General features: G+C 39.5%; 1 protein-coding gene across 1 annotated transcript in view; it reads left to right on the top strand.

Annotated features, from left to right (window-relative positions):
• The window catches only part of ATAD5 (ATPase family AAA domain containing 5), a 440833-nt gene that overhangs the window by 35766 nt on the left and 392872 nt on the right, over positions 1–12195 (top strand). The window contains exons 5-8 of the mRNA XM_078654387.1: positions 5600–5732; positions 6020–6095; positions 7119–7300; positions 9819–9973. Coding sequence (XP_078510513.1) covers positions 5600–5732; positions 6020–6095; positions 7119–7300; positions 9819–9973 — 546 coding nt within the window. The remainder of the gene's footprint in view (positions 1–5599; positions 5733–6019; positions 6096–7118; positions 7301–9818; positions 9974–12195) is intronic.

Here is a 12195-nt window from a genome sequence, read left to right as displayed (position 1 = left end):
ATTGCTTTTGATTTTCTCCCGAAATCTGTAACGTTATTCTGGCGGCCAGGCGGCCCTCCACCAAGACAGGACATGCCTGCTGTTGGAAACAATTGGAATTATACTGTACAGAAAGGTCTATTGACCTTTTTTCTGCTTCTCTTTCTTCTGTCATTTTGTTCATTCTGACCCTTGCCCAGCAGAACTCTGCTTTGGGAACTCTCAAGGGTCACCTTTCTCCTCTGTCTGTTTTTTTGCAGGTGCCAGAGCAGGACTCTCTTCAAATCTCCCATTGTACATGGATTTCTAAAAGGGCTGGCCCACCTATTTCCATCTATGCCATTCTTATGCCGGAGTGGGACCTTAATTTGACCCTCACCTACCTGATGAGTGCATTATGAGCCTTTACACAATTGTCCCCTCTGGCAGTTGACCACCAAAAGAGCCTTCTTGGTGGCGATTACATCGGCCCAGAGGGTGAGTGAGCGGCAAGCTTTATCTTGCCCGCCTCTTTATCGTATGTCCTTTCCGGACAAGGTGGTGCTTTGCCAGCCATCTCTTTTTACCAAAGGTGGTGACCCCTTTACATTTGGGTCAGTCCATTACATTGCCCACCTTCTTTGCTCCCCCGTATCCATCTAAGGAAGCGGAGCGTCTCCACCGGCTGGACCCAAAAAGAGAGTTGTCGTTTTACCTTGACCGCACAAAAGAGCTCCGGGTGGATGACCAACTCTTTGTGGGGTACATGGGAGCAAAGAAGGGAAGGGTAGTGCAGAAAAAGACCATCTCTCGCTGGGTCTTTCTCTGTTTCAAGATTTGTTATGCCTTGGTAAAGAAGCAGCCCCCTGAGGGATTAAAGGCCCATTACACCAGGGGAAATGCTGCGACTACGGCCTTGGCTCAGTGTGTCCCAGTCCAAGACAACTGTCAGGCAGCAATGTGGGCACCTTCGCATATGTTTGCAAAGCACTGTGCCTGTTCGGTCCTACCGGACTTCCTAGTTTGAGGTATTGGTCTGCACCCACCGCCGGGATGGTATGGCTTGGGTATCTAATTCAGAGGTAAGGAATCTGCAGCTAGAAGTCTCTATGACATGAACAAGTTATTTACCGTCGGTAACACATTATCTGGTAGAGACTCTATCTAGCTGCAGATTCCTTACAGCCCCACCCATGCTTCCCCTCTTTGCGGACTAATGTTGTAGGGCTAGGGTTACTCCCCTTTTCAGGGCCCTAGTTTTGCACAGGACTGTCACTTACTTCCTGGCTCTGCGCTTCTGGCGTGGAAAAAAAGAAAAGTACTGATGTCTGTGTGCCTGGTTGGCACCTATATAGTCACCGCAACATCATAACCGACTCTGCCGATGACACCACGCGGAGCCGATCTGAGCCACTCGACGCCACGCGCAAGGGGTATTGCTCAGAAAAAGTTTCTGGATCCAGCCTGACTCCAGGGAAATTCAAAAGTAAGGAATCTGCAGCTAGAGTCTCTACCAGATGATGTATTTCGGAAGGTCAGTAATTTGTTCATCAGGAGTAAATGGCCTCAACACCCACTGTTCCTCCCAGTTGCTCCTGCTCGCCCTGTGGCCATGTGAAAGGTGTTCTGACATGCACATTGCTGTGCTGCGTCCTTATCTGTTTACAAAAAGGAGTAGCAGTTTATTAATTTGTTTAGTTTTGGCACTATGGCATTATTGATTGATCAAAAAGCCACATTTACCTATTAATGCTTTTCACCATAGGAACTAACTGCTATGAATCTCAGGGCCTAGTTTGGGGGCTTATCTGCCAGTCTTTGATTCAATAAAGGAACAGTAACCATTCAGCTGTTAATCGTGGCCTACCCTCTATGATACACTGAAGAGCTAATGGTCTCGAAAGATTGGTCTATTTATTTAGAGATGATCAGCTCTGCTCTGAAGTGACCATTTGGTGTGCCATTAACTATTGTGATACAATAATAGATCACTATATATTCAATTTTAGTTACGTGTGCCTCAATTTAGTTACATGATTTGATGGACTCCTTTTTCAGAATTTCACTCCAGAATAAAGACAGGGTTTTCTGTTATCAAGACTATATCTCAAGACTGAGGTGTAAATTCTAACACTGCTATGAAGATTCATAGACTCGCCCCCGCATGGATAATTGATTCAGCTAATTTGGAGAGTTACTTTATTATTGCGCATTTTAGAATTGAAAAACATACTGGTTGAGTTCATGCATAGACCAGGGAAACTTGAATTCTCTGTGTTTAATTCATTACAATTTAAAGTACTCAACTAAGTTTTTTTGTTTGTTTTTGTTTTTAAACAGGGTACTCATTTTGGTGAATACTTAGTACTGAAATATATTATATAATCATACAAAGCAGCAAAACATGGCATCAGGTGCCAAAAAAGTTGTAACTATAACTATTGGCACTTGTTTGAGGAAATATTGTTAATCTCTGTGTAATTTCACAATTTAAATATCAACATATAATCCCAACAAACCGCAGATTCAGTCAGTGTAACTATTCTGAATTTCAAAACCGTTCCCAAACGCTGCATTGAATATTGTTTTCTAAAAATTGCAAATGTACTTTGTGATGGAAGTAGAAGCTCCACAAACAAGTTTGCGAAGAGCTGTTTGTTAAAAATCTGTGACCCGATGAATGTGTCACAAGTGACAAGGGACAACTTGGCACCAATGTTTCCTTTCCTGTGAAACCACTACTACATGTGGAACACATTTGAAAACCCATTTTTGTAGTCTTTTCAGGGATTCCGAAGATTTAATGGACATGAAGTGTTAACTTCCCTCCTCCATTCTGAGCTTACGAAACATATTGCTGTGGAGAAAGTTAGGATTGTATGCTTCCATACTGCCATCCTGAATCTATCCTAAATTCACCCACACTAAAGTGCCTTACAGGAGGTCAAGTAGTGTTGTCTATTTGGGGGGACAAAACAAACTTGCTCACTTTACCCCTGGTATTCCAGGTTTGTTGGCCACCGAGTGTGCTCCACTTGCACCTGCAGTCCAACCTGCCATAGCATCTAGAGTTAAAGGGCTGTATCTACAAATGATTAAACAATTACACACCACCCTACAGTCCTGTCTATTACAGAAAGCCATACTTATATGTTTGTGTCTTTGATCTCTGACTTGTAGCATTCCCATGCCGAGGGCACGGCGTGCCAGTATTCCTCACTTCTGCAGCATTCCCTTCCAAAAAAAGGACTCCCACAAAACCAACAATGAGCCTTATACATGCCCTGCGATTGCAGCAGTGCTTCCTAAGTAGAATTCTGACAGTGTTCAGTACGCAACTGCTACAACTCAGCAGATGAGGTACTGAGCTCACATACATCTCTGCCAGTGTAGGTCAGTCAGGCACTCTACTGTTCTATTAAAGAGGTAACCATTTTGCAAAGACATTTTTATCCAAAGCACCTGATCCATTCATGTGATTAGCCTGCAATGTATCTAGGTACCTTAGTCCTCGTTTTTGCAAACCTAGGGATCTTCACTCTGCTTATACCATTTCTGTGGTATTGGTTGCTGCTGATACAGCTTTGCCTTTGCATCTTCGCCATAACCTCTTATCCACATCCATTACAGTGTAACGACACAGATTGGCCATTAATGAGTTGGCAATTTGACCTCAGTGTACAATTTGGCAAAGCTATTGGGCTTGGGAAGGAAGAGATTATGCATAAGACTGCTGAGAGTTCTTCTTTGTGTCTGCATTGAAAGCTGGGGTTGGGCTTGCGCACCAGATATCTGTGACTTTATATTATGCCCCTTTACATAAAGAAAGAAATAATGCAGATTGTATAGAACGCATACTGTTTAAAAACATAGTAACAGGAACCCAAACCCTTCAACTAATGATTCAATTCGGAAATATCCAAATTGAAGAGGCAAAGTCGAAACCTAAGTTGATGGCATGAGGCAGCTGATAACTGCAGACACCTGCTACCTCATTTCATTGTACAAGTTTGCTGCATGTAATGGCGCCTTGGGTGCTAATATTACTAAAACACTGACTATAGAAGCCTACTGACAGTTAATTGGCAACACTTACAGTTGAGACTGGCATTAGCAGCATCCTTATTAGGCTTTCACATTTAACACCATATTTTCATAATCTCAAAAGGATACAGGTCTGACTTGCTCCAATTTATCTGAAAGCTGAGATCATGTTCCAAGATACTCAAAAATCTCTAAAGTCCGTGCTGTATAGAGAACTCTTATGTTTCTTGCTTTGACCCCGTTTTTCAAAGTAATTTTGGGAAGGAGAACTGTCCCAACCCCCCCCCCCCCCCCACTTGCTTTACTTGCTGTGTGCAATACTGTGTAAAATGTCTCACTGCAGCTGGTTAAAGGTTTGCCAGCCGCCACCAAGCACTTAATCAGTCTGCTTATGATGAAGGGTTCCTTAGCCCTACCTCTGCAAGCTTGAATTATTCATATGGGACTTGAGAAATTCAATGGCAGATCTGTAACGGATCAAGTGAGCAAAGAGAGAACCAGCAAGATATAAAGTGCACTGGGACAGCAGGCTGTGTTGCCGAAAACCAAGCTTGTGGTCAAAACGTCGACTATTACATTTCTGATGTACCATTTGAGCTTGGATATCAGTGAAAACTGCATTTAACGAATATACAACTGCAGCATTTTCAAAAGTATGAAATGGACAGTTTATTGAATAATGTTCATATTAATTGTAAATAGGATAATGGAGAGGATGTAGCCTTATGACTAGAGCTGCCGACTTGGGAGCTGGGGAACCTTGTTCGAGCCTCAGTGTCCGCTCAGCATCCCATGATTCTGGGTAAATCACTTAATCTACCTGCGCCTACTAAATAATGAATGTGTCCTTGTGTAACGTAACTGGTGCTCATGTGAAGCGCTCCAATACCTTCGGGTCGAGTTTGCATTGTATAAATCTGGAACAACAAACAAAAATTGTACATGTCCTTGTAAATAGCATGCACACTGCCTCCACGAGCACTTTATATTCACCTGACACGGAGCACCTCTTCCACTCTGAGCCGCTGAACAATTAGGTTTTGTAATTGATTTTGTTAAGAAAATATGTATTTCTTGCTTATGTGTTCATGTGTTTCGCTTTAGGGAAGATTGAACAGTTGTATTTCCCTATAATAGTGAAGTTTTATTTTCTTTGCAAATTGATCCAAGAGACCATTTTCTCGTGTACTGTAGTTGTCACAGGTTCTGAGGAGCAAGCGGTAATCCCATATGATATTGCAAAAACCAAGATGGCATCTTTCTTATGTTAGATGTGATCTATAAAACTGATTGGTATCTACAGCATCTTACACTGAAGGTAGATTAAGGAAGGTAGTTAATGTGCTTCACATTAAATATTAAACCAGGAGTCTTTCAAAGAAACAAAAATGATGTGCAGTTACACAATAAGCGCATATGTAGTCATTAAGAAACCTTTGCAGACATACACAAATGGAACAGATTGCAGTTATACAGTGACTATTAGACAGCAAAAGGCAGTTTATCTAATCTTCACACACACAAGATTTTTTGTTTTAGGTAATGTGATATGATCGGGATGCATCTTAGCTGTGTTTTTCCTCGGTTTCTTCTACAGGATTATTTGTTTGTTGAATCTGACTCTGAAAATCCCCCTGTATCAAAAAGAAAACCAGAGAAAAAGAAATTGAGGAGCTTGAATGACGTGCTTGGAAAAAATCTGGACATTAAGGCTGTTCCAAGTTTGAATGGTATGGAGTAGAGATTTGGTTTTATATTTCTTTTGCTGACATTGGTTTAATAGTAGTCATTGAAGCCGGCTAATATATACTTGCAGTTGTAAGTATAGTATCAAGAAAGTGGTGCCATTCTTATCTGAAGACATTGCTTGTATTTTCGAGTACTGTTTGATTCTCAGAAGTGCAATACATTGTGAAACTGCTGTTACTTCTGAAGCACATTCATTTGTTGCGATATTGTGCACATAAAAAGGTGAACAAAATAATTTGAATCTAATCATGTTCTTTTATCTTTGAAGGGACATCTAAGGCTTTGGTTCATGGGAAAAAAACAAAACCTCTAACTGGATGTATCACAGTTGATGATGATAACAGGTCAGTGCAAAAGGTTGATGCTTATTTTCTATTGAAAAAGACGTCTCGCCACGGTTTGACAAATGTGATAAATACGTGGTTTGCCTAACTATTCAATGTGCTAATAATTGTGGCACAACGACTACTTTTAATGTAATTTGAGTGTACTTGCCCAATTGTGCCCTGTTTTTGTATGTACACCAGTATTACTGTTTATTGGTATTCTTTGTCTGATGATTTTTCTAGGTAAACAGTGATTGGCAAAGCCACTTAGTACAATGGCTATTGTTTGGTTTTGACATTTGTTTGCTAGATGCAACAATTTAGGCATTTTACTTCATGCTCTTTTTTTTTCTTTTTTTATTGTGGTGCATGTCAAGCACTTATTCAAGTAAGTGTGACATTGCTATGTAAAGCAAGATCTGCCTTACTTTTGTGTTCAATTTGGAATACACCAAAACAGTAATTGTGTGCAGAATGTTTTAGATATCTAGATTTTGATCTTTTCCTGCTAATAAAAAATATTCATTTTCTCAGTTTGATTTATTCATCAAGTCTGCTCAGTGGATTTTGCTTCGGTTTATTCTTGTCTTTGTCTTGAATGAATTAGTGATGAGGTTTGGCTCCACAATGCAGTTTTCATTTCTTTCCCCCATGTAGCTTGGAGGATGGTAATCTGCTTAGTGCAAATATTGATAATTCAAATGTATTAAAAGTATTTTTGATCCTTCCTGGATGTTTCAAAGCAAAATAGGTTTTAGTGCAGTCCTCCAGGCATTGAGAGGTTGTTTTCAACTAATGTTGTGAGACGTGGGTGTTCTATTGCAGTTGCACATTTGATAAAGTGTTTTCCTGGGTGTTCTGCTACTTTTATGTACTTAATTATGTGAAGGGATGGAAAAGGGCAATGGGGTTTTCTTTTTTCGTATTTGGTCACCTTTATATTTTGTTAGAATTTGCTGTTTTATAGAATTAACGTCCAGTTATTAACCAATTCCTGGGGCATTTCTGTAATCTCATAACAATTAATAATTCTGTTTAAAGTAAAGATGTATCTGAAAATTCTCAAGATGGAGAACAGTTTAAAGCAAAGCGTGAATTTTTGATGAGTGGCTTGCCAGATTCGCTAAAAAGACACATCGCCAAGACGACTGCAGCACTGGAAGCGTACTCTGCAGCAAGTTTATCTTACCAAACTGTCACTCACGTACAGCAAAAAGAGGATTGTGAGTATCTACATCCATGTAAGATTGCATAATATGAAAAATGGTGTAACTACAAAGGGCGGTGGGTAAAGGAATTTTGGGGAATTAAACCTTGGTATACTATTGCTTTATCATTAATGTTAAATGTTTGGGGTTCTGCAACTGAAAGTGTGCATCTTCACATGCATTTTATACCTGTGCTGGGGAACCTCCTATGAAGCCCAAGCATTACCACTGTTGACTACCTTTAATGTCAGATTCTTCTCTGCATACAGGTATGTACAATAGGTGAATGTCATCCTTTGGCCTTTTCTCAGAGACAGCGGTCTCTCTCTGGACTGTTTGTGATAGACTGCTAGAGGTTCTGAGCCTTCTCCATCCTCCCATTTAACCTAATTGAGAACGATTTACGTTTTAGGAGATAAGTGAACTCTTTGCTTTCTCCTACTGAGGGTATACATACTTGTTTTTAATCGGATATGAAAAGTTGAGCCCTTTTGTATCTTGGAGCTTTAGGTCAGATTATTTTTTTGTATTGGTCATTTAAATATTGTTTTACTACCACTTGCGTACCTAAAGTTCTGTGCAGTCCTCATTAGATTGCTTGCTAACTGGGACTATTATGCATGATTGGTAGTCCGTACTGTTAGGTGTTGTGTGTGAGGACCTAAGTGTTGCTGTGTTGATATTGCAGAGACTGACGTTCTGTGCATAGGTATGCAGGGAGGAATGCAAGGTTGTTAGAACTGCGATTTTTTTTCCTTTTCTTTTTTTTCTTTTTTAATGCACATCTCAATTGAATTGGTCCTTTAGTATTAAAGCTTTCTTGATGCTTCCCAAAGCTATCGTAAAAAACTTTTAGCAAATTAAGATTCTTTTCTAGTAGTTTTTTAAACATAAAATTCTTTCATAAGCATTTATTTATTGTGGAAGCCAAAGAAGAAAAAGCTGAAACTTTCATTACTTCAGTAGCCCCTGTACTGGAAAAAAGATTGGAAGAAATGAGGGGTGTTTCTAAACCAACGTAAATCCATATTCTTATTATATCTGTATTTCGTTTGTCTGTTTTCTCATGCTAGTAATGATCATGTAACTTTCATTTGAGGTAGACTTGGTTTAAATGACAAATGTTTTAACAGGGGCTGTGAAATGGGATATGTGCAGCAGCTGCATCCGCAACCCTAGCAATATTCAAATAACTTTAGAAATTGTATGTTAGGCATTGAGCTGGCATGTTGTGAGTTTTAGAGCGCAAGGCCCTACCTAGCGTACAGTGTGTACAAAGCGGTCTGCTTCAACTAAACCTATAATACCCATAATTCATATAGGAATTACACATTTGAAAATTTGCAGCTATGCTCACCCATAGCCCTATCCAGAATATGAAATGACTGCTCAACACCAGATTGCGAAATCGTAAGCATTGTTTATTTGTTGACCAGCCAGTGGTCACAATAGTGCTTAATCAATCGCTTGCACAACTTTAAAATCTTGATGCTATCTTGGTCTCATGGTAAAGCACATTTATCTGCTATTTTCTCAAAACTGTGTTACAAAAATTGCCTTTTTCATAAAGTACAGTTTTCACCATGAGATACTTCATCTCCCAAGTTTAGAAAATGTGAAAGCAGAAAATAATTCAACACTTGATGTTCCCTAGAGCGAAAAAGAACTGGGCATAGAGACACTACAATTAAAGGACTCAAACTGTCTGCTATTTTGAAGTGACATACAAGTTTCCTTTTCAGCGCGAATTTCCCTTAGCTTTGCTTCTTCTGCATAGCAAAGCATATATCCTGCTTAGTTCTGTTTTTTATAAAAGGAACAATTGGAAACAATGTCCCGATCCATTTGTATTTCAACTGTGAACATCTTTTTTTAAAGAAAAACATTATCTTTTAAATATGGTGTAAACATGTTGTTGGAAAGATACCATTTGCTTGAGAAAATTGTTCAATGTCCCTCAAACGAGTGATAGTTTCACTTTATTCATATAATGCAGAAATGCATAATGCAGCACTAAGATGACAAATAACTTTTCGTTTGTCGTGGATTCTGAGATGCAAGTATGGCCTTCCTGAAATATTTGTCGGCTACATGTATTCTCAATTGACAGCAGCCAATGCAGTTTCAAAATTGGTCAGCAGGGACAATACCTTTGTTTCTTGATGGGAAGATAAATGGGTAATTGCTGTGCTATTTCTGTGTGAACTCGAGCTTTATCGGTACACCTATGTAGAGATCTTGTGTCCAGACGTGCAATGACTCCAGTGATTTCTATGTATCGGAGTGATGTCTTTTAGATGTTGCTGGTTTATGTTCTGAAAGGTAAGCAGGTTAGTTACTGGGTTGCTTAGTAGTTCAACGTTTTGCTCTTATGGTAATGAGTGTCGTAAATGGTGAGAAAAGCCCTATTGAAGATTTGGTGGAGGTTAGGGGGGAAATTATTATTGAATGTGAATTTTGCTTAACTGTTTGGCTCTGTTTTGGATTGCTGTGTGATTGTCCGTCTATAATGTAAACTGGTTTCTAATTTCAGGTGTTCTCATGTGGTCATTGTCATGGCCTTCCAACCCTTTCCTGATCGAGGTTAAACAGCTTAATGAGGATGTGAAGGATGTCTCAAAACATTACATTTCACTTGGAATGTTTACAAATGCAAATTCAAAACCTAAAGTTGTTTCTGCAAATACGGTATGCATTGAGGTGTAGTTCAATTCTTTTTGAAATCAGTGAGACTTTATTTATTTTTTTCTTTTTGGAACATTTTAGTTGAAATGTGGGAGAGTCACATTTCAAAATGCATGCTTAAATCAAACGGTAACTTAGGTATGTAGGTCATCATTGCTCATCTTTTTCAAGGAAGCATCCGCAATGTACACCAGCATTATAAGTGTTTGCTAGCATACTACATTAGACTCAAACCAATCACTATGAGAAAAGAAAATTAATATAGCAAAATAAGACGATTAATTAAAACTGAGAATGAAGAGGAACTCTATATCGAAACACCCTTACCACACTCTGTAGAAATTCTCTTCATAAAAGTTGTTTTTCATTCTTTCCATTTGACTAGCATCGTTTTCATTAAGAAAAAATAAAATTAAGCTGTAGTTAATTTGTTCACTATTCTAATGCATAGTATTTACAGACCATACACTGCACCACATATATAGTAAATTGCTCATATCGTTGCCACAGTATTTCCGCATAGTCTGGTTTGGCTCAGTTTCTGACACCTCATTGTTACAGTGCAAAAAAGAGTCAATGAATCATTTCCCAAAGGTGTATTTCAGATTTCGTATAAAGTGTCTAGTCTTATTTGAATCAATAGGGGGAATTTGTGAATGTTCCTAACAGTAAAATATGACACAGATTAGAAAATTCTCTTGACACTTTATTTTTGCGCTACATTCTGTGGACTATGGGTAAGAAATTGCTAAGGAAAGTAGGCCTTCACCAACAGTGTGGCATGCTTCATTATTGGATCCTTCTATCTACCACTGTGGAGTTTTCTGCCTTCACCAACATAGCGTGGCATGCTTCATTATTGGATCCTTCCATCTACCACTGTGGAGTTTCCTTTAGTGTTGTCTGACATTTCTGCAGCATACAAATGGCACCAGCCTAGAGGGATTTCAGACCGACTATATGCGTGTTTTTGAAGAATGTTGTATTTGAGTTGCAATGAGTGAAGTGCTCTGTCAGTCCCACTTTAACCAACCAGGATAAGCTTTTACTATTTTTTCATGCCTCACTCTGAGTCCTGACTAACATTGTTGTGGGTGCACACAATTTATTAAGAACGAAGCTGGCAAGGTTGTATCTGGTCAGTTTTGTTATCACCACCCATATACCTATTATAAACAAGTGCTTCGTTGAGCTACTGCCTTATTGCCAACTGGTCCCAAACCAGCTAAAAATGTCATGCAGAAAAATAAGTGCTGGTCCCCATAAATGAGTGTTGGTGGCCCCACCAGTGACAATGGCTCAAATTAAACACGACCTTAAACCATTACTGGAGAAGTGCTGTCTTTGTGAATTATAATTTGCACTTGCACTTCCCGGCTATCTAAGAATTTAACAGCCAGCAGTTCCTCCATTTTGAAGGTTATTACAAACAAGCACCTGTGCAAATCCATTTCAGTGACTTCTAATTGTGTCACAAGCAATAGTACTGTCGCAAAACAGCTGTATTCCTGTGTAGAAATTGTTCACATAATGGTTATAACCTTCATAAAAGAGTGAATGAGTAAGATCTCGCATGGTTTTCTCTAATTCCTAATGTTAAAAGGCAAACCGCAGTATTTATACTAGAGTTCTTTCCAGAATAGCCCCTGCGGCTGTATGCATACCCAGTGGCGCTCACGCACAAAATGTTCTACTCCAATGTCTCATGGTATGTACTGCCTGAACAGGAGGCCCACTTTGAACATGATCAAAAACACTTATACGGATGTATCCTACCCTGGAATATACATCTCAAGGTATTTGGTAGACAAATGTTCTGTGACTGACTAAGCTTTGAACAATCTATTGTGATCTGGTGGGTCTTAGAGCTATGCTGCTGAGTTATCATTAAAATGCAGTATCTCTGCTCTTGACAGGTGGAAAGTTAACTTTTTCCCCAACTGTACAAGAAGTTCTGTAAGGCTGTTGTGTTGGTTGGTGCAATATTTCCATGAGCAGTGAAACTTTCGAAAGTGAAAGGAGAGGCTTTTGCCTGGAACCTATTAGGGGATTGCTAGCTGCGCACTTTTGCTGTACTCTGGGTGGTACTGGCGCACACTCCAGATTTGGCTTCAATGCCACTCGCTCTCAGCGGCACAGGTCAGGTTTGCGAAGGGGCATCACACCTGTTGTGCAGCATAGCCATGTTCTTCAGAATCACTGTACTAGAAGTCATCAGATGGAAC

This window comes from Lissotriton helveticus, chromosome 7 (assembly GCF_964261635.1).
Source record: "Lissotriton helveticus chromosome 7, aLisHel1.1, whole genome shotgun sequence".
NCBI lineage: Eukaryota > Metazoa > Chordata > Amphibia > Caudata > Salamandridae > Lissotriton > Lissotriton helveticus.
The sequence above is the reverse complement of the archived record's forward strand: the minus strand, read 5'-3'. Positions and strand labels throughout refer to the sequence as shown.